Here is a 26,467-nt window from a genome sequence, read left to right on the forward strand (position 1 = left end):
CGAGCACCATGAGTGCCCGCGTGCACCCCTACCTGGGGGTCTGCCTCTGGCTGTGGCTGGGCGTCACCCTGGGACTCGGCCAGGGACAAGGTAAGGACAAAAGGTGAGGACTCGCTGGGGATGGAGCCCCCTTGCCTGCCCTCGATCCCCCGGTGGGGCTTTCCCCAAGGGCATTCTTGCTCTGTGAGTGACAGGACAGGACAGCCCAAGGGGTCATCTGTGCTCCTCTGCCTGCCTTAGCCTAGGCTCCTGCTCGCTGCTTGACCTTTGGCCTTCTGACCTGTCACCTTGCCTTGGGGGTGCTTCTGATTTCTGGTTCCTTTATTTAAAAACAGGCAGTGACACTGTGCACTTAATCCTTTCATGTTTATTTTCTTTGTGATCCCTCCACTAATGCCTTCTTCACATAGAATTCCCAAACGGCACAAACCTGCAGTAAAAGTGACCCCCCACCCCGATCATGGGGTGTTGGCTTTTAGCCCCTGCCCAGATTGTTTAAGGTACATGGGGGGAGGGGTCACAGTTCATATCGGCTTCTCCCCCAGCCCCCACGCCCGCTGTCAGGCTCCGTGTGTCGTCCTTTAATCGAGCCACTTCCTATACAGGGTTTATTGCGTCTCCCCTTCTGGGTAATGTCCACTAGAAGGTTGCTGTGACACCACCCCAAAAGGGACACATCTTGGCTGAGCTCAGCCCAGGAAAGCCGGGCTAGATGGACACTGGGAGGGGTCTCTGCATCCTGAAGGCTGAGGCCCTGGCCACACCGCAAGCTGGCTTTGCCCCCGCCCTGCGGGTCACGGGCACCTGTGGCTGCCGCTGGGTGACGTGAGGGTGAGAGGCTGCCTCCCACCACTGTTCAAGCAGCACCCCTCGGGTGACGGGGGCGCAGCCCTCATCCGTCAGGAAGGCCTCTGTGGGGTACGCCAGCCAGACCAGCATGGGCTGCCTACTTCCTTATTTTTGTGGCATGTCTTCTGTCTGGTTTTGTGCCAGGTTGGTGATGGCTGCCTGGGTGGGCCCCTCGTGCCAGGTCACCAGATGACCCCATGACAAGTTGAGTTCAGGCCTCACACGCTGGGTGGCCCCTCACCAGGTCCGTACAGGTTCTGGGCAGACCCTGGCGTGGGCCGCCCTTCCCCGAGGGTGGCCCTGTGGAGGGGGCGCCCAGCTGTCTGCGCAGCGCTCTGCCTGGGTCCCCAATGTGGGGACCCCAGAAGGCAGTTTGGGGTGCCCCCCCGGCACGTCTGGGGCCCCAGAAGGCAGTTTGGGGTGCCCCCCCGGCACGTCTGGGGCCCCAGAAGGCAGTTTGGGGTGCCCCCCCGGCACGTCCGGGGCCCCAGAAGGCAGTTTGGGGTGTCTCCCCCCCTCGCACGTCCGGGGCCCCAGAAGGCAGTTTGGGGTGTCTCCCCCCCTCGCACGTCCGGGGCCCCAGAAGGCAGTTTGGGGTGCCTCCCTCCCCTGACATGTCCGGGACCCCAGAAGGCAGTTTGGGGTGCCCCCCCGGCACATCCGGGGCCCCAGAAGGCAGTTTGGGGTGTCTCCCCCCCGGCACATCCGGGGCCCCAGAAGGCAGTTTGGGGTGTCTCCCCCCCAGCACATCCGGGGCCCCAGAAGGCAGTTTGGGGTGTCTCCCCCCCGGCACATCTGGGGCCCCAGAAGGCAGTTTGGGGTGCCCCCTGCCCTGGCACATCCAGGGCCCCAGAAGGCAGTTTGGGGTGTCTCCCCCCCGGCACATCTGGGGCCCCAGAAGGCAGTTTGGGGTGCCCCCTGCCCTGGCACATCCAGGGCCCCAGAAGGCAGTTTGGGGTGTCTCCCCCCCAGCACATCTGGGGCCCCAGAAGGCAGTTTGGGGTGTCTCCCCCCCAGCACATCTGGGGCCCCAGAAGGCAGTTTGGGGTGTCTCCCCCCCAGCACATCTGGGGCCCCAGAAGGCAGTTTGGGGTGTCTCCCCCCCAGCACGTCCGGGGCCCCAGAAGGCAGTTTGGGGTGTCTCCCCCCCGGCACATCTGGGGCCCCAGAAGGCAGTTTGGGGTGCCCCCTGCCCTGGCACGTCTGGGGCCCCAGAACGCAGTTTGGGGTGCCCCCCCGGCACATCCGGCACACTGACACAGAGGGCTCTTCATGAGCCGGAGCTGGGACCTCGCTCACAAGCGGCTTTTCAGAGCCCGGCCACCCCAGACATTCCTGTCTTTCAGCGCGACGCTCTGAGGAGCAGCTGCTTCCCTCTCTGAAGCCGCCATTGTATCTGCCCCCGGGGCCCCCGGCCCCTGCCCTCCTCCCCGTGCACCCCAGCTCTCAGTGGGGCGGCCAGAAGAAGCCGGTCTCTGTCTCTGTTTTCCAAAAATAGCTGCTCCTACCATGAGCTACCGGAAGCTTCCCTGGGGGGTCAGGCCATGCCCTAGCTTTGGGCCACTGCCGCCCCCCCACCCCTAGGATGGCCACCTCCAGGGGACCCCTCCCCCTACAGGGCACCCTCAAGTCCCAGGGGGCCACACCCCCGCAGGGCTGTGGCCTCGGCGCTGGGGGTCAGCAGCAGCCACACAGCGGGGGGGTCCCACCCCCTGGAGACTCTGGTGGGGAATGGCCGCGGCTCCAGGCCCAGCTGGGGGTCGCAGCTGCCCAGTTGGCTCAGCGCCTGCCGTTGCCGGCAGGGTGGTTATTGCATCTCCGGGAGGCTGGTCTGAGCCACCCTTGACCGGGGCAGGGGACACCCCTCGGAGAGCCAGTGGGGCGGCCGGGGGCCTTGGACCCCTGGGAGGGCCCAGTCTCCCTCCAGTTGTGAGTGAGGCCTCACCTTTTCCAGGTGCCCCCAGCGGGGACCAAGCCTCCTTGCACCATTCAGAGCAGGTTGTGTGAGCCCCCTACCCCTGGGGGTCAGTCCTGGCAACCCTGTCCTGTCTCCCCAGCAAGCGGCCGCCTGAGGCTGGCTGTGCTGTCCGAGGACCGGCTGCAGATGAAGTGGACGGAGTCGGAGGGACACAGGCGTGGCTACCTGGTGCAGGTGAAGCCCATGGCAGGTAGGAGGGCTGCACTGACCCCGCTGTGAGGGTGGACGGTGTCAGAAGGACACAGGCGTGGCTACCTGGTGCAGGCGAAGCCCATGGCAGGTAGGAGGGCTGCACTGCCCCCCGCTGTGAGGGTGGACGGTGTCAGAAGGACACAGGCGTGGCTACCTGGTGCAGGTGAAGCCCATGGCAGGTAGGAGGGCTGCACCTCCCCCACTATGAGGGTGGACGGTGTCAGAAGCTGTACGGCCCGCTCCTGCCATTCAGTGTCCACGCGTCTGTGCGACCCCGCCTTCCCTCCTCGGGGTGGTGGTCGGGGCACATGGCGGGAGATTCTCACGTTTCCCACGGCTGACCTCGCGCCCAGCACGGGCGGAAGGTGGCAGTCACTGGCTTTTGAAGAAACAACAGGTCCCTGCTTGAGCCTAGAGACCTTTCAGGATTCTGGGTGCCAGCGATTGGCAATTGGCGGGGGTGGGGGGCATCCAGTTACAGGACGCGGGGCCGTGGGTCCCGGGGAGCCTGGGGCAGGCCAACCACAGAGCTCTGCCGACCTGACCACAACGCGAGTTTCAACTCCCCGCCCCCACCAGAAGCTCACAGATAGGAGTGTGTGATTGCAGGAACAGGCGGACCGTGAGCTCACCTGCCCTCTGCTCTCAGCGATAACCCGCTTCACTTGGGGGGTGTAGGTAGTTTTCTAATATTTTAATTACGCCAAATCCATCTACCTCGTCTGTTCAAACCGTTTATACCTGCTCCAGTTTTAGTGAGGAAGAGTTGACATACATCATCGTATCAGACTAAGACCTCCACGGTGGTTTTCATTACAATATGTAACATGATCACAGGACCTTCAGCCACCGTCCACCCAAACCAGTGCACCCACAGGGGTCCAGGGGGTCACACAGGAGCCGGCTTGCCCTCGTGCCCAAGCCCCCGACTGGGTGACGTTCCCATCAGCACGTAGCGGGGTGGGGGTGCAGGTGCGGGACGGGCAGGAGCCTCAGAGGAGAGAGACGAGGGGCCTTGGGGATGAGGAGGAGCCAGGAGGATGTCACTGCCCCCGACACGCATGCACACCTGAATGCACGCAGAAATGCACGCGTGTGCGGTACTCCTGTGGGCACACACGCGCACACACCTCGGTGGCCTCAACAGCTCTCCCCAACCCCGCCCCAGGGGACTCGGAGCAGGAGGTGATGCTGACCACCAAGACCCCCAAGGCCACGGTGGGCGGCCTGAGCCCCTCCAAGGAGTACACCGTGCAGATCTTTGAGCTCACGGGCTCAGGCAACGTCCTGCTGGCTCGGAGGGAGTTTGTGAGTAAGTCCGCCATCCTCCACGCGGACTCCAGCCTCTGGGGCGGGAGTGGGGGGTGAGCATGGCGGAGGGGGAGGCGGGAACTGAGCCCTGGCCACACCTCCGGGCCGGGAGACCGAGGCCTGGGTGTGAGTTCTGCTCTCCAGGACGCCACCCAGAAGCCTGGCCCATCACTCCCGGTCCCCTCCCCTGCCTGTCTCCCAGGGGGCCGGGGCCTGATGGAGCTCCGGACATCACTCCCGGTCCCCTCCCCTGCCTGTCTCCCAGGGGGCCGGGGCCCGAGGGAGCTCCGGACATCACTCCCGGTCCCCTCCCCTGCCTGTCTCCCAGGGGGCCGGGGCCCGATGGAGCTCCGGACATCACTCCCGGTCCCCTCCCCTGCCTCTCTCCCAGGGGGCCGGGGCCCGATGGAGCTCCGGACATCACTCCCGGTCCCCTCCCCTGCCTCTCTCCCAGGGGGCCGGGGCCCGATGGAGCTCCGGACATCACTCCCGGTCCCCTCCCCTGCCTCTCTCCCAGGGGGCCGGGGCCCGATGGAGCTCCGGACATCACTCCCGGTCCCCTCCCCTGCCTGTCTCCCAGGGGGCCGGGGCCCGATGGAGCTCCGGACATCACTCCCGGTCCCCTCCCCTGCCTGTCTCCCAGGGGGCCGGGGCCCGAGGGAGCTCCGGACATCACTCCCGGTCCCCTCCCCTGCCTGTCTCCCAGGGGGCCGGGGCCCGATGGAGCTCCGGACATCACTCCTGGTCCCCTCCCCTGCCTGTCTCCCAGGGGGCCGGGGCCCAATGGAGCTCCGGACATCACTCCTGGTCCCCTCCCCTGCCTGTCTCCCAGGGGGCCGGGGCCCGAGGGAGCTCCGGATGTGCCCAACCATGCAGGGAAGGCTGTGCTTGGGACCCTCCAGGTCCTCAGGCCTCTGTTCCCACCCTGGAGGGTCCTGACAGGCGCTTGCGTCTCTCTGCAGTTGAGGATCTGAAGAGCCACTCCGTGAGCAGGAGCGGCTGGAGACCTCTGGGGGGCACAGCTCTGGAGCCCACGACCCAACACATGGGGAGCCCAGACCCTGAGTTCCAAGTCACCTGGGCCCCAGCCCATGAGCTGCCCAGTCTTGGTGGGTCCAAGTGGGGTAAGGGTAAATTGCTAGGGCGGGTGGGGGGTCTTCTCACGTTTTCTCTGCATGTGGCTGGAAATTTCTTCCTCATATCTGACCTCACACGCCTGAGCTTTAACTAACGCTTGTGGCCCCTCTCTGGGGCTCACTCAAGCCCACCAGGGACATGCCCTCCACTGGGGCACCTGGGCCCACCACCCTCGACCCCCTCAGGTGTCCCCCAGCCTGAAAGAGGCAGGTGAAAGGTGACACTGCTGTGACCTCTCTCAGGAGTGCCCGGTGATGACCAGCGCTCCCTCAGAGACCCCGAGGGGAAGGCCTCAGCTCAGCCCAGCCCAGAGAGGCAGAGCCACACCAGGGCCTCCGGGGGAAAGAGAGAAAAACCAGGTAAGACAGCCAGGGCGCCAGCTCCCGCGGGCTTGCCTGGGAGCTGCTGTGGGACCCGGGGCAGAGCAGACAGGAGCGTGGTCTTCCACCCCAGGCCCGGCAGGTGGGGGTTGTGTCTCCCCATCAGATGGGGCCTCACGGAGAACCTGCCTCCTCAGGGGGCTCCATGTGGTGTCTGGCCCTGACTCTGGGCTTGGCCTGGGTCTGAGCAGAACTCAGGGAGCCCCAGGCCCCAGGCGGGGTGGTGCAAGCCTTCCTCTTGGAAGAGCTCCTGGGTCCGCGGAGAAGCTCCGAATTCCAGAGCGCTGAGTGGAGCTGTCCGTGGTGCTGACCCCACCCACCCACCCGCAGTCGGCCCGTCCCTTTGGGAAGCCTTTGCCCCTGGGCCTCGGGGTGTCCTCCGGCTGGAGGAGGTGGTCCACACACAGCGGCCTCACATAAACGCCCCTGCTCAGTGCCCGGCTCTGCCAAGGCTGCTGGGGGGCAGAGAGTCAGGGGCACTGGGTGTTTCGTTGGCCCTCTTTGGAGGGCTTGGAGGGGCTGACCCTGTGGACCAAGGTCCACGTGGGCTTTTCTGAGGCTGGGGTGACCCGACCACCTCTGGAATCTGGGTCCCCCGAGACTCCGCCCCCACTTCACTGAGAGGTCAGAGCTCCACGCCCCTCACCCTCAGGGAAAGAGACCCCCGGAGGCTGGAGCCCAGCCCGGAGGAACTTGGGGTTCAGCACTCAGCCATGGCGGTGGGGCCGTGCCTACACCTCACTTTCTTTCCCGCCTGCCTGCCCAGCCGGACCCCAGTTCCGCTGCACGCCACCCACACCCACGGATATGATCTTCCTGGTGGATGGGTCTTGGAGTATCGGCCACGGTCACTTCCAGCAGGTCAAAGACTTCCTGGCCAGTGTGATCGAGCCCTTTGACATCGGGCCGGATAAAGTACAAGTCGGTGGGTTCTGGCCCCCCGCCCCGGTGGTCCTCCCAGTCCCCCAGCCCCCAGCGCGGGCGGAGAAGTGAGTGGGGCCAGAGGAGAGCTTGCTGCCGACTGGTGCGGCCTGCAACCACCAAGCCGGGTGGTGGGGGTCCCCAGCGGGACCGATGGGACAGCTGGCTCCTGGCTGGGGGGGCGTCTAGCAAAGCTGGGGTTCCGCCAGCACCTGACCCCCCCCCTGCCGCTTGGCACTCCAGCTGCCACGCCCAGTTCCCCTCCTCCCAGGCCTGACTCAGTACAGTGGGGACCCCCAGACCGAGTGGGACCTGAACAGCTTCGGCACCAAGGAGGAGGTGCTGGCGGCCGTCCGCGGACTCCGCTACAAAGGGGGAAACACGTTCACAGGTCTGCCCCCTCCCTGAGACCCCGGCCCCCACACTGGCCTGAGAGTCAGCCTCCCAGACTTGCAAAGTTGTGCGTAAACCAGGCCCGGGGCTGGGGGAGCTGACCCCCACCCCCCATTCCCGCCTTTGTAATCGGGGATCTTGCTGACCCGGGAGTGGCTCCTCTGTAGACCGAGCTTCTGGGAGGGGCTGCGGTGGGCGTGGCCATGGCCTCCAGCCCCCCCCGCCCCCCCCCGCCCCCAGGGGCTTCCCTGGCGCTGCCTGGGCCCCGCACCCGCTGCTCAGTGGCCCGGTGTGGAGAGCTGGCCCTGGGTCTCCTGTCTGAGGTGCCTTTGAGGCAAAGGGTGGGGGTGTCCCTTTCCTGCGGATGCCCCCCAGTCTGGAGGGGGCAGGACCCACCCGGTGGGCGGAGCATCGGGTCCAGCAGCCGGGGGTGGAGTCGTGGGCAGGGAGGGCACTGGGGCAGGGAGGGCACTGGGGCAGGGAGGGCACTGGGGCAGGGGCGGGGCCTCTGCCCATGATCCCCACTGTCCCCCAGGCCTGGCCCTGACCCACGTGCTGGAGCAGAACCTGAAGCCAGGAGCGGGTCCGCGTCCAGAGGCAGCCAAGGTGGTGGTTCTGGTGACGGACGGCAAGTCCCAGGACGATGCCCGCGCTGCCGGCCGCGTCCTCCAGGACCTGGACGTCGACGTCTTTGCTGTGGGTGAGCAGCCGGCTCTCTGCAGGGTCCTGGTGCGGGCTAGCGGCTCACACCCCTGCAGGGACCCGGTGCGGGGTAGCGGCTCACACCCCTGCAGGGACCCGGTGCGGGGTAGCGGCTCACACCCCTGCAGGGACCCGGTGCGGGCTAGCGGCTCACACCCCTGCAGGGACCCGGTGCGGGGTAGCGGCTCACACCCCTGCAGGGTCCCGGTGCGGGCTAGCGGCTCACACCCCTGCAGGGACCCGGTGCGGGGTAGCGGCTCACACCCCTGCAGGGACCCGGTGCGGGCTAGCGGCTCACACCCCTGCAGGGACCCGGTGCGGGGTAGCGGCTCACACCCCTGCAGGGACCCGGTGCGGGCTAGCGGCTCACACCCCTGCAGGGACCCGGTGCGGGGTAGCGGCTCACACCCCTGCAGGGACCCGGTGCGGGCTAGCGGCTCACACCCCTGCAGGGACCCGGTGCGGGGTAGCGGCTCACACCCCTGCAGGGACCCGGTGCGGGGTAGCGGCTCACACCCCTGCAGGGACCCGGTGCGGGGTAGCGGCTCACACCCCTGCAGGGACCCCGGTGCGGGGTAGCGGCTCACACCCCTGCAGGGTCCCGGTGCGGGGTAGCGGCTCACACCCCTGCAGGGACCCGGTGCGGGGTAGCGGCTCACACCCCTGCAGGGACCCGGTGCGGGGTAGCGGCTCACACCCCTGCAGGGACCCGGTGCGGGGTAGCGGCTCACACCCCTGCAGGGACCCGGTGCGGGGTAGCGGCTCACACCCCTGCAGGGACCCGGTGCGGGGTAGCGGCTCACACCCCTGCAGGGACCCGGTGCGGGGTAGCGGCTCACACCCCTGCAGGGTCCCGGTGCGGGCTAGCGGCTCACACCCCTGCAGGGACCTGGTGCGGGGTAGCATCTCACACCCCTGCAGGGACCTGGTGTGGGCTAGCGGCTCACACCCCTGCTTTCTGCCCGGCTGGAGGCCTCGCGGCCCCTCAAAGCCCCAACCCCAAGTCTGCAAGGCAGGAGGACCTGTCCGTGCTCCAGGAGCTTGGTGATGGTGCCCGAGCCAGCATCCGAGCACCCGTGGGCACTTGGAGGGCGGCCGCAGGTCGGCGCGGGGCCGTGCGGAATGGGCTCGTTTGCTGCATCATCTGTAAACCTCTTCCTGTCCCGCCACGACTCACGGGGCCCTGCCAGGTGTCCCCGTCCTGGGGCCTGTGGGGTCTGGCGTATGTGGCTGGGAGGGCCCCCTCCACCCTCTGGGTGAGTCCGGGTGTGAGACGTGACAATAGCTCCCAGGGGGCCTCTCCTCACCTCCCACACCCCCCACGCCCGGTGCGCAGGCGTGAAGAACGCCGACGAGGCCGAGCTGAGGCTCCTGGCGTCCCAGCCGCTGGACATCACCGTCCACAATGTGCAGGACTTCCCCCAGCTCAGCACGCTGGCCGGCCTGCTCAGTCGCCTCATCTGCCAAAAGGTCCAGGGCGGGAGCCCGCGTCCGGGCCCAGGTGAGCGGCAGGCGGGTGGGGACCCGACCAGGTCGCCCACGCTCGCTTGCAGCCCGCCAGGCCCCGCCCTGCTGCTTTGCGCAGAGGCGCCGGGGCTCGTGGATCCTGTAAGGACCCCCGCGCACCCCCCGCCGCCGCCCCCGTTTCCACGGTTCCCCGGGAGGCGGCAGCCCGACCTGGGGACACCTGTCCTTCCCGGAAGTGGCCACCAGGGGGCGCAGGGGAGCCGCTGAAGCCCCCACCTGCTGGGGCCGCTGACCACCCGTCTGCCTTTCCTCCCTCAGTTAAACCAGCAGTAGCTGCTCCAGCCCTGGACCGCCTTTCCGCTCCCACCAGCCTGGTCCTGACTCAGGTGACCTCCTCCAGCGTCCACCTGTCCTGGACGCCAGCCCCCGAGCCGCCACTCAAGTACCTGCTGGTGTGGCAGCCTTCCAGGGGCGGCGTTCCCAGGGAGGTGAGAGCCGCCCTCCCCGGCCCCATGCGGAGTCCAGGCTGGAATGGACACCCGGGGAGGGGACGGTGAAGCCAACGCAGGGAAAGGAGGAGCGGGGGGTGGGGCGGCCCAGCCGGAGCCCGCGTCCTGGGGGTGCACTGGGGCGACCCAGTGGGCAGGGTGCCTGCGTCCCCCCTGTCACGTGGGGGCCGGGGCTGCTCTGCCCTCGCCCAGGTCGTGGGGTTGCCCTGCCCTGCGTCCCCCAGTGCCCCACCCTGCCCGCTCCCTCCGGGCTCCCGTTCCAGGTGGTGGTGGACGGGCCCAGCTCGTCCGCGGAGCTGCAGAACCTGACCTCCGGCACGGAGTACCTGGTGTCCCTGTTCCCGGTCTACGAGGCGGGGGTTGGCGAGGGCCTGCGGGGCCTGGTGACCACCGGTGAGCGGGGCAGCATGCAGTTATGGGTCTTAGAGCCTTCGCCCGGGGTGGGGAGGAAACACCATGCCCAACGTGCTGTGTGACCGAGGCCAAGTCACTGGACCTCTCTGACCCTCCGTGTCTTCATCTGAATACCAGTGACTATTACTGTTCACCCGGTTCTGGAACACACACCCCACGCCCCCCACGCCAGGCCACAGCCCCAGGGACTGCCCTGAGCCCTTCCACACATCACTGAGGTGTGTCCTACAGCTTGGCATTTAAAGTAGGCAGTCCGGTGGATTTCAGTGTGCTCATTCAAGGAGCTGTGCACCCGTCACCACGTCAACCTTAGAACAGAAACCCTGCGCCCCTCAGCTCTCACCCCTACCGCCCCCGACGGCAACCCCTAGTCTGCCCTGCCTCCAGGGATTGGCCAGTTCTGGACTGACCGGCATGTGGCTTGTGGCCTCTGGCTTCCTCATGGGGCCCTTTACCCCTGGGTACCATGGTCCTCTCCTGCCAGACAGAGCCCCACGGGGTAGCGGTGGTTCCCCAGAGCTGTGAGCTGGAAGCTTGGGCCAGGGTGACGTTTGGGGACAGAGGCTTAGGATCCTCTGGGGGGGGGGGCATGCCCCCAGGGGCTACGGTATGACTTCTGCCTGTGGTGCCCTCCCCTCTCCCAGCACATCTGCCTCCGCCCCAGGCGCTGGCCCTGGCCACGGTGACACCCCGGACCATCCACCTCACCTGGCAGCCTGCAGCCGGGGCCACCCAGTACCTGGTGCGGAGCGCGCCGGCCTCCCCCAAGGGCGAGGAGGAGGGCAGAGAGGTGCGTGGCCGGCCAGGGCGGAGAGGGCGGCTGGGGCGGAGCGGTGGGGAGCGAGGTGGGCGGGGGCCAGTGTGGGTGTCGCAGAGAGGTGCGTGGCCGCCCAGGGCGGAGAGGGCGGCTGGGGCGGAGGGGTGGGGAGCGAGGTGGGCGGGGGCCAGTGTGGGTGTCGTCCCCGCAGGTGTGGGTGGGGCAGAGAGGTGCGTGGCCGGCCAGGGCGGAGAGGGCGGCTGGGGCGGAGGGGTGGGGAGCAAGGTGGGCGGGGGCCATTGTGGGTGTCGCAGAGAGGTGCGTGGCCGGCCAGGGCGGAGAGGGCAGCTGGGGCGGAGGGGTGGGGAGCGAGGCGGGCGGGGGCCAGTGTGGCTGTCGTCCCCGCAGGTGTGGGTGGGGCGGCCGGAGGTGCTGCTGGGCGACCTGGAGCCGGGCAGGGACTACGACATCTGGGTGCAGAGCCTGCGAGGGGAGCAGGCCAGCGAGGCCCGGGGCATCCGTGCCAGGACCCGTGAGTGACCGCCCCCCAGTCTGCTTGCCCCCCAGAGGGCAGAAGAGCCACTCTGGTTCCCCAAGCCTCCCGGGGGTTGGGGGCCCCCACCTGGCACCCCCACTGTGGCTGGCCACTGCCCACAGCTCCCCTGGACGCTGGGGGAGTGGCCGACGGTCTCTGAGGCCCCGCTGTGCCCGCAGCTGCCCTGGCGCAGCCCAGACACCTGGGCTTCTCAGACGTAAGCCACGACTCGGCCCGTGTGACCTGGGAGGACAGCCCGAGGCCCGTGCGCCTGTGCAGGGTCAGCTACGTGTCCAGCGGGGGCAGCCACTCGGGGCAGGTGAGAGCCGGCTGGTGTTCTGCGGGGTCCCCGGGGGGCCGGCCTTCGGGGTACTGAAGCGTCCACAGGCGCCTGTGGCCCCCAGCTGCCCCCACCCTGCACTCAGAGCCTGGTGCAGGGGACACAGTGCGCTGACAGCATCCCCCCTGGGGGCCCCCGTCGGGCAGGGTGGGGGCCACGTGTGGAGCCGAGAATCCAAAGACGACGTGAATGATGAAGCTGGGAGCACGGGGTGCTGTGTGGGGAGGAAGGCGGCTGTGGGGCCGTGTGGGGGGACCCGGCCCCCATGGGCAGACCCACCCCACCTGACCCCACTCTGGGGGTGGTCGTGGGGCCGTCCTGGGCGGGAGGTTCTGGGCCAGGGTCTCGGTCCAAGCGGAGGCTGCCCCCTCCCCAGCGTGAAGGGTCGCCTCCCGGCCCTGCCCATGTCCCCTCCGGCCTTGCAGATGGAGGCTCCTGGAAACGCCACCTCGGTCACTCTGAACCCCCTCTCCTCCTCCACCACCTACACCGTCCGCGTCACCTGCCTCTACCCGGGGGGCGGCTCCTCCACAATGACCGGGCGCCTGACCACACGTGAGCGGGCGGTCAGTGGGCGGGGTGGGTGTCCCCAGGTTGATCTGCGTCCCTCTGTCCCCAGGCGGTCAGTGGGCGGGGTGGGTGTCCCCAGGTTGATCTGCGTCCCTCTGTCCCCAGGCGGTCAGTGGGGGGGGGTGGGTGTCCCCAGGTTGATCTGTGTCCCTCTGTCCCCAGGCGGTCAGTGGGCGGGGTGGGTGTCCCCAGGTTGATCTGCGTCCCTCTGTCCCCAGGCGGTCAGTGGGCGGGGTGGGTGTCCCCAGGTTGACCTGTGTCCCTCTGTCCCCAGGCGGTCAGTGGGCGGGGTGGGTGTCCCCAGGTTGACCTGCGTCCCTCTGTCCCCAGGCGGTCAGTGGGCGGGGTGGGTGTCCCCAGGTTGATCTGCGTCCCTCTGTCCCCAGGCGGTCAGTGGGCAGGGTGGGTGTCCCCAGGTTGGTCTGTGTCCCTCTGTCCCCAGGCGGTCAGTGGGCGGGGTGGGTGTCCCCAGGTTGGTCTGCGTCCCTCTGTCCCCAGGCGGTCAGTGGGCGGGGTGGGTGTCCCCAGGTTGACCTGCGTCCCTCTGTCCCCATGGACGGTTCCAATCAACACAGGCTTAGGTGCCTGCTCTGTGAAGCCCTGAGCCAGGTGGGACAGTCCTGGACAGGTGTGACAGGTGTGACAGTGGGGTGCGGGGCCCTCAAGGGCATGAGCAGATTCGGGGGGCTGGGGCACCCCCGGGAAGCAGGCCCCCGCTCAGTCCGTAGTCCAGTCCCAGGAAAGGGGAAATGTGGGGGCAGCCACCATGTGGGGATTGGGGGCCCCTCTGCCCCCCAGTGTGGACCGTGCTAGCAAAACCTCAAGGGGCACTGGAGGGCGCTTCTGATGAGTGGCCAAGGGGTCCCCCCGCGGCCGCCACAGCCTCGGGCTCCCTGCTTTGTCCCCCAGGGAAAGTCCCCAGCCCGAGCCAGCTGTCCGTGACGGAGCTCCCTGGGGACAAGGTCCGGCTGGAGTGGGCGGCTGCAGCGGCGTCCAGCGTGCTGGTCTACCAGATCAAGTGGACGCCTCTGGGAGACGGGAAGGCGCACGAGGTGTGTGGGGGGAGAAGACCCCGCCCCCCACCTCCAGCCCCGGGGGGCTCACACCTCGGCGCAGGAACCCAGGGACTGGCCGGCCCAGCCCGTGACCTGTGAGCCGGGCCTCGCGTGAGGCCACCACTCACAAGGCGGACGCCCGGTCCCTCCTCTCCGCAGATTTCTGTCCCGGGAAACCTGGGCGCGGCTGTGCTGCCCGGCCTGGGCAGGCACTCGGACTACGAGATCACCATCTTGGCCTACTACAGGGACGGGGCCCACAGCGACCCCGTGTCCCTCCGCTACACCCCCCGTAGGTGACCTTCACCCCCGTCAGGCGGTGACAGCCCAAGAGACCCCAGACTGCCCCACCTCCCCAAGCCCCAGACCCCAGACTCTCAGAAACGCTGACAGGCAGCTCCCCAAGCCTCTGACCCTCTGGCCTGGGCTTTAGGGTCTCCCTGGGGCAGCTGAGGGTCTGCTAAGTCACCTGGGGTGACAGTGCTCAGGGTGGTGTTGGAGCTGACCTGGGGGCTCCGTCTGTCCCGAGGTTGCAGGGCAGCGGGGTGTGGGGGGGCACGTGGGTGTGCTTCTGGCTTCTGGCCCTCCCCTTTCTGACCCCCCCCCCACACCCTCAGTCAGCCCAAGCCCCCCGTCCAACCTGGCCCTGACGTCTGAGTCCCCGAACAGCCTGCGCGTCAGCTGGACGCCCCCGCCCGGCCACGTCCTCCACTACCGGCTCACCTACGCGCTGGCCTCAGGCTCAGGCCCAGAGAAGTCGGTGGGTCTCGACGGAGCGAGGTGGGGGGTGGGGCATCGCTCCTCGTGGGCCCCTGGGGCCTGGTGGCCGGGGGAGACATGGCCCCCCATCTGTTGAGCTCTGCCATGGCGGGACACACAGGCAGAAAGGCACCCAGATGCCCCCGTAACCAGAGGCACTCTGGGGGGCGGGAGGGGGCTCAAGTGACCGTGCCCCTCCCCAGGTCTCCGTTCCAGGACCCAGGAGCCACACGACACTCCCTGACCTGCAGGCAGCCACCAAATACAGGGTCCTGGTCTCAGCAGTGTACGGAGCAGGGGAGAGCGTGACCGTGTCCGCCACGGGCCGGACAGGTGAGCGGGCACGAGAGCCCAGGCCCAGGGTCCCTTCAGAGGCTCAGAACCCGGGGAGCCCAGACCCAGGCCCCCTTCAGAGGCTCAGGACCCGGGGAGCCCAGACCCAGGCCCCCTTCAGAGGCTCAGAACCTGGGGAGCCCAGACCCAGGCCCCCTTCAGAGACTCAGAACCTGGGGAGCCCAGGCCCAGGCCCCCTTCAGAGACTCAGAACCTGGGGAGCCCAGACCCAGGCCCCCTTCAGAGACTCAGAACCTGGGGAGCCCAGACCCAGGCCCCCTTCAGAGACTCAGGACCCGGGGAGCCCAGGCCCCCTTCAGAGGCTCAGGACCCGGGGAGCCCAGGCCCCCTTCAGAGGCTCAGGACCCGGGGAGCCCAGACCCAGGCCCCCTTCAGAGGCTCAGAACCTGGGGAGCCCAGGCCCAGGGTCCCTTCAGGGGCTCAGAACCCGGGGAGCCCAGACCCAGGCCCCCTTCAGAGGCTCAGAACCCGGGGAGCCCAGGCCCAGGCCCCCTTCAGAGGCTCAGAACCCGGGGAGCCCAGACCCAGGCCCCCTTCAGAGGCTCAGAACCCGGAGAGCCCAGACCCAGGGTCCCTTCAGAGACTCAGAACCTGGGGAGCCCAGACCCAGGCCCCCTTCAGAGGCTCAGAACCTGGGGAGCCCAGACCCAGGCCCCGTTCAGAGGCTCAGAACCTGGGGAGCCCAGACCCAGGCCCCCTTCAGAGACTCAGAACCCGGGGAGCCCAGACCCAGGCCCCCTTCAGAGACTCAGGACCCGGGGAGCCCAGACCCAGGCCCCCTTCAGAGACTCAGAACCTGGGGAGCCCTTGCGGTGCCTGGATGCTGGATTCCGGGGGGCTGGTGGGAGTGAGACCGCAGAGACGGCAGGACAGCACCCCTGTTCCTCCCTGTCCCTGAGGCTCGGGGACCTCAGCTCTGAGGACCTGCAGCCTCAGCCATCTGCAGACCGAAGGGCAGGACCACTGCCCAGGAGGAGGCTGAGGCCCCCTCTCCTCTGACCCTGACTCCGGTCACCTCTCAGCAGCCTGCCCGGCTCTCCAGCCCAATGGCTCCCTCGCAGGTGGGTCCTGCCTGGTGACAGCTGCTCCCAGTTCCCACCTTCCCCTCCCCTCCTCTCACGGGCAATGGGACAGGCAAGCTCCCCACCTTCACAGGGCGGGGGTGGTGGTGGTGGGGGGTTCAAGGTTGGCCAGTGCAAGGTCACTCGTGCAAGGTCACAGCTGGGATGTGGTGGCTCGGAGGCCCTGCATCCTTGAGCCCCTGCGGACCACGCTCTGGGCGGGAGGGTGCCGCTGGAGTCACTGGGCTGACCTGTGGTCAGGCAGCGCTGCCCCGAGTGGGGCTGGTGGGCTGGTGTCGGCAGAATACCAGGGGGCCAGGCTGCCCTCGTCCTGCCTGCTGAGTCCCCTGGGGTCTCCCGAGAGCGGGCAGCTGGAGGGGGTCACAGGTGCCCTGAGCGGGCTCCGCCAGGTGGTGGGGCAGCCGCCGTGTCAGTGACCACTGGGCACAGAGCAGACAGTCGGAGGCCGAGCTGTGAGCAGCGGAAGGGGCAGGGCAGTGCTTCCTGCATGTCCGTCTCCAGGGCAGGGCAGAGGGGAGGGGAGGGCAGGCCTGAGGCAGAGGTGTGGTCAGCAGACCCTCCAGGACGCCTGGGCAGGGCCCTGGGCTCCCAAATCCCACCCCCCGAGGGCCCCAGGCTCCTCCCCCCACGCAGCTCCCACTCACCGTCCTGGCCTCTGCGTGTCCAGCCCTCTCCGTCCCCGTCCCTGCCCTCGGCTCTGGGCCTTGGTTGCCCTCCCCTCCCCTCTCCGTCTGACCCGGGTCGACCCCTGTGCCCACCCCAGGCTTTGACCTGATGGCCGCCTTCGGGCTGGTGGAGAAGGAGTACGCCTCCGTCCGCGGCGTGGCCATGGAGCCCTCCGCGTTCGGCCCCGCCAGGACCTTCACGCTCCTCAGGGACGCACAGCTGATCCGCCGGACCAGGTGGGCGGCAGAGGCTGTGCTGGGGGCACTTCCTGGTGACAGGGGCTGTGCTGGGACCAGCCGTGTCTGGGCCTGGGGTGGGTGGGTGGGTAGAGGGCTGTGCCTCGCCCCGGAGCAGCGCTGGCAGGACCCCCAGCAATCCTGGGAGGGCGTTCCGCCCCTTACGCCCATGTTTCCCGTGGGGAAGCTGAGGCAGGAGGTCTCGGCCCTGTGGACCCCTGCAGCGCCCCCCCCCCGCCCCCTCTCAGGCGCTCGGTGCCCCCACCTGTGCCCACAGCGACATCCACCCGGCCGCCCTCCCGCCGGAGCACACGGTGGTCTTCCTCCTGCGCCTCCTCCCCCAGACGCCCCGGGAGCCCTTTGCGCTGTGGCAGATGACGGCCGAGGACTTCCAGCCAATCCTGGGGGTCCTGCTAGACGGTCAGTCGGGGAGGAGGGCGGCCTGGCCGGCCCAGGTTGCCCTCGAGGCCTCGCCAGCTGTCGGTCCTCGGCGAGACCCCTGCAGGCCGGGCGAGGGTGCCAAGGCTGCTGTGGGCAGTGGCCACCCTGGGCCGGCCCCTTGTACCCTGGGCGGGGGGCGGGGCGAGCGGGGGCCTCACATGCTCCTCGCTCTGCCCCCCTCCCCCAGCCGGCAGGAAGTCCCTCACCTACTTCAGCCACGACCCCAGGGCGGCTTTGCAAGAGGTGACCTTTGACCTGCCCGAAGTGAAGCGGATCTTCTTTGGCAGCTTCCACAAGGTCCTGGAAGGTTCTGGAAGGACTGAAACCCACGTCTCTCCCACCCCTGCCCCTCAAGTTCTGAAACGGGCCCCCCCGGGCTATGCAGGACACGTCCCCACCTCCCAAAACAGACTGCCCGTCACCATGGCTCTCCCCAGAACGCTAGAACTTTCCTTGAGAGTTCCCTTGGCCCGGCCGGCCGCGTCTCTGCCCCGGTGGTCCCTCTGCCTCAAACGTCCTGAGCTAACTTGGGTTGAAGAACAGCATCCCAGCCCTTCTCTCTGCTCCTGCAAGTCCGGGGAGGGGCTTGCCTACGTGCATTTGGTCCAGTTCACCCAGGGGAAACTGAGGCCCAGCAAGGGGGTGGGGTCCCTGAGACTGGGGGCAGGGCCGGGGCTCCAGGGATGGGCACTTGTCCCCCACCCTGCCCGGCCGGGGCTGTGGAGGAACCTCTGCGGCCTCCCGCAGGTGCACGTGGCCGTGGGCCGCTCCAGGGTCCGGCTCTACGTGGACTGCAGGAAGGTGGCCGAGAGGCCCACTGGTGAGGCGGGCAGCCCGCCTGCCACCGGCTTCGTCACACTGGGGCGGCTGGCCAAGACCCGGGGCCCCCGGAGCAGCTCAGCTGCGGTGAGCCCTGGCTTCCTCCTGCCTGGCCAGTCGGGGGGCCGGGGAACCCCCAGCCCCTCTGGCTCCGGGCCACGCCTGGCCAACCGCCCTCCCGCCCTGACTTGCAGCTCCAGCTCCAGGTGCTGCAGATCGTGTGCAGCGACACCTGGGCGGAGGAGGACAGGTGCTGCGAGCTCCCTGCCTCGGTAGGTGCGGAGTCCGGGGGGGGGCAGGGGGGTAGGGGAAGACAGGACGTCCAGGTCATCACGGTGCTGGGAGCAATCCGGGAAGGCTTCCTGAAGGAGGTGGCCTCTGGGCAGCGTCTTTGGAGGCTCTGAGGACAAGGCAGTTTAAAGCGGGCCAGGAAGGTCCCAGCTGCAGGGTGGTCGCAGCCAAGCACTTGAGAGCTACTCCCCTTTCTTGTGACTCCCCCTGGGTACCCACTGGGCTTGGCCATGCTGGGGGGCCTGCTGGGTAGTGAGAGAGGGTGTCCTGTCCCGGGTCCTGTGCTGGGCAGCCTGGGGTTGGCCCACAGGACACAGTCCCCACCCCTCACCCTCAGCCTCCCAGGTACAGGTCTGCAGGTTCCCTGGGCTCTGGGGTCAGACAGGAGCCCGGGAGGTGGTCCATTGAACGACGGGTCTCCTTTGTTCCAGAAGGAAGGGGAGACCTGTCCAGCCTTTCCTTCTGCCTGCACCTGCTCCTTGCAGAACCCTGGGCCCCCGGGACCCCAAGGACCTCCGGTGAGCCCAGCAGCCCCTGCCTGGCAACATCTTGCTCCCATGCCCACAGACAGGAGCCTGGCCAGCAGTTGTCCCCAGGCCTGGCACACACAGGATGCACCTCACGTGTCTTCCTGCTGCCAGTCAACCCCCAGCCCCTAGGACCCCTCCCTCCCCATGCCAACCCCCCATCTTCTGGTGAGGGCCCAACATGTTCCATCTTTCCCTGTTTGGGTGGGGGCCCAGGACCATAGGCCTGCAGCTCAGTTGTGACCCCAACTGTGGGACAGGTCCATCCCTCTGCCACCCCCGGAGAGGCTGCAGGGTGCACTGTGGCGGGCACGTCTGTGAGCGCCCGCTCTGTGCGCGGTGGTGCACACACCTCACAGCAGCTGCGGGAGGGAACCCTCGCCCGGGGGCCCCCTCCCCTTCTCCACCCGAAGGTGGGGACTGGAGTCCGGGGCACTTCTGGGGGCCACACTGGGCTCGGTCCTGCTTGTGCCCCTGCAGGGTCTCCCCGGCAGGAACGGAGCCCCAGGACAACAGGGCTTCCCAGGACCCCGGGTATGTTGTGGGGAGTCCCGGTGGGAGCTCGACCCGGCCTTCCTGGGGGGGAGGGCCCCAAGCGCAGTCACAAGAGCGCAGGAGCAGGTCCTGCGTGGGCCAACCCCAGGCAGAGGGGGCCCCCCAAGTAGGAGCCAGGGGCCCTCCCAGGAGGGGCCAGCTCCCCACTGCACACCCCACGAATGTCCTAGACCAGGGGTCCTCAAACTATGGCCCGTGGGCCGCATGCGGCCCCCTAAGGCCATTTATCCGGCCCCCACTGCACTTCTGGAAGGGGCACCTCTTTCATTGGTGGTCAGTGAGAGGAGCATAGTTCCCATTGAAATACTGGTCAGTTTGTTAATTTAAATTTACTTGTTCTTTATTTTAAATATTTTATTTGTTCCCGTTTTGTCTTTTTACTTTAAAATAAGATATGTGCAGTGTGCATAGGGATTTGTTCATAGTTTTTTTTTTTTATAGTCTGGCCCTCCAATGGTCTGAGGGAGAGTGAACTGGCTCCCTGTGTAAAAAGTTTGGGGACCCCTGTCCTAGACTGTCTTGGTGACATGACAGGTGACGACGGGCGTCCCTGACCAGCAGCGGCAGCACCTGGGAGCCTTGTTGGGACTTTCTTGTTGGACAGATGTCCTTTGGCCCCTCTCCCCTGGGTCACTTTTCCTCCTGGGAGGCTCTGTGCTGCTCCCCTGTGACCTGCGGCACTCCTGTGACCCCAACTGTGGGACAGGTCCAGCCCTCTGCCACCCCCGGGAGAGGCTCCAGGCTGCCATGTTCAGGTCCTCACACTCAGGCGGCCCCTCCGCCTCTTGGCTCAGGTCAAGCGTTGATTTCTGCATTCACGTTCATGGAAGAGAATTTTTTTTTTTTAATGTAGTTTGGTGCATTAACATGCTGAATCCACAAAAATGACCTGAAAAGCATTTTCCCCTGCAGCCTCCGTTTGCATAGGGCTGGTGTGGTCTGTCCCTCAGAGGGGCGGGCTTCTGTGGCCGGGAGGTGACCTGGGGGTGGGGGTCTTCTTGCTGCTCAGCTCTGTGACCTGGAGAAGCGGCCTCAGGCCCAGGTTCTGGCGAGGGAGCTGGGTTTCGGCGGGACGCCTCCCAGGGGTGGCCGTGGTGGTCAAGACGGTCTATGGACCTGGGTCTGGATACCAGGAGCTGGCCGGAGGCCCCGGGGGGCCGCCGAGGACAGGATCGGGGGTGGGCTTGCAGAAGCCGCCCCTGCCCTCTCAGCCCTCCCCTGCCTGCCTGTGTCTGCAGGGAGAGCCCGGGCCGCCTGGACAGACTGGACCTGAGGGTCCTGGAGGTCAGCAGGGGTCACCAGGGACCCAGGGCCGCACTGTCCAGGGACCTGTGGTAGGTGTTGCTGCTACCCCGCCCCCGCCATCCGCCCCGGGACCCTTGTTGCTCAGTCTAAATTTCTTCTCCAGGGTCCACCAGGGGTCAAAGGAGAGAAGGGGGACCATGGACTCCCCGGCCTGCAGGTAGTGGACGGGAGGGTCTCGGGGCGGGGCCTCTTCCTCCTCCTCCTCCGGGTCAGACTCGGCCCCAGCCCGGCCAGCCTCTCTGCTCTCTTCCAGGGTTATCCCGGCCACCAGGGTGTCCCCGGCAAGGTTGGCCTCCAGGGTCCAAAGGTGGGAGAGAAGCCCGCTGGGGAGGCTGTGGGATGGGATCCCCTCTGCCCCCGCCCCCGCCCACCCATCCTGCCCCCCACTCGCGGCCTGGCTGGGGGAGGGCAATGTCAGCCCATCCAGGGTGGGGGGCAGGCCCTGAGCGTGGCGGGGCTCAACTGACCTCCGAGGGGGCACAGGCGCGTGCCCCCCTCACAGGTGTGGGCCACTGTAGGAGGGCTGTGTAGGGGTCTGAGCCCCCATCCCAACCCACCCTTCCTTTGCCCTCAGGGAATGAGGGGCCTGGAGGGCACGGCAGGCCTGCCTGGACCCCCTGGACCCAGGGTAGGCACCGTCTGCCCCCTGAGTGCCCAGCCCTGCCCATCCCCTCTCCCCATCCCCTGAAGTGCTTTGGGCTGCACTGAGCACGATCACCCCCACGAGGTGACCTGGGAGTCCTCACTCTCGGGGGCTGGCCCCTTCCCGGACCCCGCTGGGCATGTGATGTCCTGTGTCCCTGGAGCATGGTGGTGGCTGCCGGGCGAGGGGCTTTCTCACCCACACCGGGCGGCGTGGTGATGAAATACAGCAACCACGGAGCCCCAGTCACGCCTGCTCCCAGTCCCACACGGAGGGAGGTGCCTGGCTGTGGATGTGGCCTGGCCCCTTCTTTCTGCCCGCTGAGTTCGGTACCTGGGAGCCCCTCAGGGAGGGTCCTGGGCTGGGGGTCAGGGAGACGGAGCTGCCCTCCGAGGTGGGCGTGAGGCGCAGCCTGTGGGAGGAAGGGGCTTGCCGAGCTGGGGGCAGACCACGGGGTCTGGTCCTGGGCCAGGACAGCAGGGCCAGGGCTGGAGGGAGGAGGGGCCAGACTCGGGGGGGTCTGCAGTCCAGCCAGACCTCTGTGTCTCTGCAGGGCTTCCAGGGCATGGCGGGGGCCAGGGGCAGCAGCGGGGAGCGAGGGCCTCCAGGGGCCGTGGGACCCACGGTAAGTCCTCCCTGCACCCTGACAGCCCAACAGACAGCGGAAGGGGGGGCACAAGCATGCACAGTCTCCCCACTGTGGGTGCCGGGGCGTCCTGAGGCCAGCACGTGTGCAGAGCAAGGGTTTGGGGTTCGTCCACAACAGAGAGAGCGAGCTGCTCTTCCAGGCCCAGGACTGACAGGCGGGGCAGGCCAGGGACGATGGGCAGGACAGGGACGATGGGTGCCAGGGGCGATGGGTGCCAGGGGCGATGGGCAGGCCAGGGACGATGGGTGCCAGGGACGATGGGTGCCAGGGATGATGGGTGCCAGGGGTGATGGGCAGGCCAGGGACGATGGGTGCCAGGGGTGATGGGGAGGGACAGGGCTGCAGCCGGTTCCTGGGAGCCTGGTAAGTGGGGCAGAGACAGGAAGGCAATCTGGGCGGGCCTCCTAGGGGTGGTGTTCCAGCAGCAGGGACCGTCCCCATCCGAGACACAGGTACTTTGCCCACTGGGGACTCATGCCTCCAACCCTCTGAGGATCAGAACTTGTGTCCCCCATGGGGACCTGGATGCCTGGTCGCCCCCAGAAGGACAGACACCCCCTCCTGGGAGGCAGTCAGGGCTGTAGAGTCAGGAGGGTGTGGGAGTATCTGGGCTCCATCCTGCCACAGGCTGATTCCCCGCCCTCCTTTTCCTCCGGCTCAGGGGCTGCCCGGGCCCAAGGGGGAGCGAGGAGAGAAGGTGAGTGGGTCAGTGGAGGGCGGGCACTTCCTGGGGGCGTGAAGACAGCCTGCCCCCACCCCCCACCCCAGCCCAGCCAGGCAGCCTGCTCACGGCACTGTGGCCCGTCTCCCTGCACAGGGCGAGCCCCAGTCCTTGGCCACCATCTACCAGCTTGTGAGCCAGGCCTGCGAGTCTGCCATCCAGAGTGAGTGGCCAGGCCTCCCCGCGAGGACCCCAAGCCTCCAGAGCCCGCACGCCAGCCAGGCTGGACAGAGCCCCGCGCCGGGTCTTAGCAAACCCACGTCAGGACCACGGAGCCCTGGGGAGGGAAGGGGGGCTCCTCTCCACCCCCGCTGCCCCCTGACTTGTTCCCTCCACAGCACACGTGCTGAAGTTTGATTCCTTCCTCCACGAGAGCACCAGGCCCCCCATGCCCATCTTGGAGGTCCCTGGACCCCCGATCACACGCAGTGAGGCCTGGCTCCCCGGAGAAGGGGCGCATGGTGGCCCCCACCCTGAAGACAGAGGTACTGACTCCCTTGGGGAGGGGTGTGGGGGGAACCCCGCCCACCCACTGTCCTGGGGCTGGCCTCTGTGTGGCCGTGTGGGGGGTGGGGGAGACAGGGCAGACTGGGGGTCTGCCTGGCCGCCTGGGTCCTCAAAGGGGCCTTCCCTCCATCATCCGGGACGCCTGAGCTCGGGGCCTCGCTGCCCCTTGGTCCCCTCTCTCCCATCTCGGCCACGCCCTCGCCCCACCTCCTGGCTCAGACGGACCCACAGGACACTCGGTCCACCTGACTGGGGCTGCAGAGCCTGTGACGGCCCCGATGCCGAGATGGACGAGGGGCTGAAGCAGGGAGACAGAGCTGGCAGCCTCCATGGGGGAAAGGAGAGTGGGGGGGCGGAAACACCGCTGCGCCAGGGTGGGGGAGGGGCCCAGCCTGCGGGAACCCCCACTCACCACAGCCCAGACGGGACTCTGGGCCCAGCACCCCTCTTTGCTGGTTGGTGCTGTTGTGAAGACCCCGCCTCGCCCTAAACCTGTCACCGAGCCCACACTCCGTGCCTGTCTGGGGCTCAGGGGGACCGGTCCCCGAGCTTTCAGCCTCTGCCTGGGACAGGGCAGGGTCCCGAGAGAAAGTGTTGCCACCTGCTGCCCTCGGCCCTATCTCACCCCACCCCCCTGCCCTCTCAGGTGAGCCTGGAGCCCTCGCTCAGACCCAGACCCAGACCCGGACCGGGAGCACCCAGACAGGCAGCCCCCGGCCACGGCCGCAGGGGAATGAGATTTCCGGACACCCAGGAGGAGCAGGTGAGTCTGGCCCCGGGGGAGGGGGCAGTGGGGGTGTGCAGGGGTTTCAGGGGAGCCCAGTGGGGCTGTGGGTGTGGGAACCTGCCCAGTGGGGGTGCAGGGGAGCCTGGCCAGGGGTCAGCACGCAGGGAGAGCGGAGGAGGGGTCAGCGTGCAGGGAGAGCGAAGGGGTCAGCATGCAGGGGAGCCTGGCCAGGGGTCAGCATGCAGGGAGAGCGGAGGAGGGGTCAGCATGCAGGGAGAGCGGAGAAGGGGTCAGCACGCAGGGAGAGCGAAGGGGTCAGCATGCAGGGGAGCCTGGCCAGGGGTCAGCACGCAGGGGAACCTGGCCAGGGGTCAGCGTGCAGGGAGAGCGGAGGAGGGGTCAGCACGCAGGGGAACCTGGCCAGGGGTCAGCACGCAGGGAGAGCGGAGGAGGGGTCAGCATGCAGGGGAGCCTGGCCAGGGGTCAGCATGCAGGGGAACCTGGCCAGGGGTCAGCGTGCAGGGAGAGCGGAGGAGGGGTCAGCACGCAGGGAGAGCGGAGGAGGGGTCAGCGTGCAGGGAGAGCGGAGGAGGGGTCGGCGTGCAGGGAGAGCGGAGAAGGGGTCAGCGTGCAGGGAGAGCGAAGGGGTCAGCACGCAGGGGAGCCTGGCCAGGGGTCAGCACGCAGGGAGAGCGGAGGAGGGGTCAGCGTGCAGGGGAACCTGGCCAGGGGTCAGCGTGCAGGGAGAGCGGAGGAGGGGTCGGCGTGCAGGGAGAGCGGAGGAGGCGTCGGCGTGCAGGGAGAGCGGAGGAGGCGTCGGCACGCAGGGAGAGTGGAGGAGGGGTGCACCAGGGAAGGAAGACGCCTGGGTCAGGCAGGCGTGGACGGGGTATGGGAGCATCCCCCGCGGGGCTGGTTCTTGCCCAGGGTTCACGGCCCAGCTGGACTCACTGGGCAGTGGGGGTGGGTGGGCTGACCATGCCCCCAGAGCTGCCCGTTTTCTCTCTGGCCAGGACGTTCCCCGTGCTGCCTCGAGTGACCTGCACCTCCTCCCTGGAGTCTCGGACGCTGCGATGGGCCATGCGGAGGAGCTGAGGGCCTGGGGTGGTGGGAGCCGGAGGTGGAAGGGGGTGGGCAGCCGGCTGGGCGGGACCCCCTCCTTTGTACCATTCCCAGAGTCACATAAACCCACAGCTCGGCAAGGGAGACGGCTGCTCGTTGTGAGGAGGGGTGCGGCGTGTGCGCCCCTGTAGAGTGGGATTGCGATCCCCCGTCTCTGATGGGAGCCACCCCAAGGACCCCCTCCAGCCCCACAGCCCCCTGCGGCCCCTCCGCCCCTCAAGGCCATGCAGTCCCCGCGCCTCAGGGCTCAGCTCCCGCCCAGGCTAGGGACCCTCAGCCTCAGCCCTCCTCACACCAGGTCACGTGGGCGGGGGTGGGCTCTGGGAACGGTGCCCGAGCCCACCCACCAGGTCCAGCCTGGGCGTGAGCCTCTGGGTGGCCTCAGCCCCCCACCCCAGCAGTCTCCCCCGGCCAGCCCGTCCACACTGGAAACTTGTCAGCTGTGGCTCCTCTGGTCAGTTCAACACCGAATAGCTTGCTTTCTTTCTTTTTCTTTCTTTCTTTCTTTCTTTCTTTCTTTCTTTCTTTCTTTCTTTCTTTCTTTCTTTCTTTCTTTCTCTCTCTCTCTCTCTCTCTCTCTCTCTCTCTCTCTCTCTTTCTTTCTTTCTTTTTTGTATTTTTCTGAAGCTGGAAACGGGGAGAGACAGTCAGACAGACTCCCGCATGCGCCCGACTGGGATCCACCCGGCACGCCCACCAGGGGCGATGCTCTGCCGCGACCAGAGCCACTCTAGCGCCTGGGGCAGAGGCCAAGGAGCCATCCTCAGTGCCCGGGCCAACTTTGCTCCAATGGAGCCTCGGTTGCGGGAGGGGAAGAGAGAGACAGAGAGGAAGGAGAGGGGGAGGGTGGAGAAGCAGATGGACGCTTCTCCTGTGTGCCCTGGCCGGGAATTGAACCCGGGACTTCTGCACGCCAGGCCGACGCTCTACCACTGAGCCGACCGGCCAGGGCCTGAGTAGCTTTCTAAACACCGGGAAGACTTGGGGACGGGCTCCTTAACAGGCAGTGCCCAAGGAGGGCTCCCGTGGAGACAGGTGAACAGAGAGAGGAAGGAAGAGGGGGAAGGTGGCCGGAGGGACAGCAGGGGCGTGGCTCTCGGGAGGCCTGAGGCACAACCCAGACACGGCAGGGAGGCCGAGCCCGAGGCCGGGAGAGGGGTCAGCACTGGACCTCAGACGGCACGGTAGAAGGGGTCTAGTCTGTCCTAAGAGCGACTGGACGTCACAGGGGTTCTAAGCGGGGAACTGATGTGAGCACCTGAAGAGAAGCCCCCACCCGCGTCCACAGAGGCGGAGGAGGCTGGGCTCTGCGGAGGCAGATCTGGGGCAGGCTGCAGGCGGAGCCCCTGGCTGGGGGACCCCAGGGACAAGCCCTGGGCTGGAGAGCAGGTTCCAGGGGCCGCCGGGAGCCAGGTGGTGGAGGGGAGAGTGTGGGCGGGTGGGTTGGCGAGTCTGGTGTTCACGGGGGAAGAAGCGTGGGCACCACTGTCTCGGCGGAGTGGCTTCCCCGGGGTGAGGGCCACCAGGCCGGAGGGGAACGCTGTGGCCTTGGC

At 67.7% G+C, this 26,467-nt stretch overlaps 1 protein-coding gene across 1 annotated transcript; it reads left to right on the forward strand.

Annotated features, from left to right (window-relative positions):
- COL20A1 (collagen type XX alpha 1 chain) lies at positions 1-24,994 on the forward strand. The gene is made up of 37 exons (XM_066384379.1): positions 1-90; positions 2,907-3,017; positions 4,188-4,331; positions 5,293-5,439; positions 5,710-5,826; positions 6,614-6,772; positions 7,040-7,159; positions 7,697-7,861; positions 9,200-9,364; positions 9,649-9,818; positions 10,103-10,232; positions 10,898-11,043; positions 11,419-11,542; positions 11,725-11,864; positions 12,311-12,440; positions 13,365-13,507; positions 13,670-13,802; positions 14,128-14,270; positions 14,473-14,602; positions 15,646-15,684; positions 16,469-16,607; positions 16,885-17,027; positions 17,236-17,345; positions 17,796-17,954; positions 18,062-18,139; positions 18,590-18,676; positions 19,166-19,219; positions 20,479-20,574; positions 20,649-20,702; positions 20,799-20,852; positions 21,120-21,173; positions 21,742-21,813; positions 22,499-22,534; positions 22,655-22,721; positions 22,897-23,043; positions 23,712-23,828; positions 24,806-24,994. Exons 1-37 carry the CDS (start codon positions 9-11, stop codon positions 24,829-24,831), a joined length of 4,131 nt encoding a protein of 1,376 aa, XP_066240476.1. The 5' UTR covers positions 1-8; the 3' UTR covers positions 24,832-24,994.
- The last annotated feature ends 1,473 nt before the right edge of the window (positions 24,995-26,467 follow it).

The sequence above is a fragment of the Saccopteryx leptura genome, chromosome 5 (genome assembly GCF_036850995.1).
Source record: "Saccopteryx leptura isolate mSacLep1 chromosome 5, mSacLep1_pri_phased_curated, whole genome shotgun sequence".
Taxonomy (NCBI): domain Eukaryota; kingdom Metazoa; phylum Chordata; class Mammalia; order Chiroptera; family Emballonuridae; genus Saccopteryx; species Saccopteryx leptura.

Coding starts and splice junctions, on each gene's coding strand:
- COL20A1 (XM_066384379.1), top strand. CDS start 9: ATGAGTGCCCGCGTGCACCCCTACCTGGGGGTCTGCCTCTGGCTGTGG. Junction 5,440..5,709: donor CCATGAGCTGCCCAGTCTTG/GTGGGTCCAAGT, acceptor GACCTCTCTCAG/GAGTGCCCGGTGATGACCAG. Junction 13,508..13,669: donor GAGACGGGAAGGCGCACGAG/GTGTGTGGGGGG, acceptor TCCTCTCCGCAG/ATTTCTGTCCCGGGAAACCT.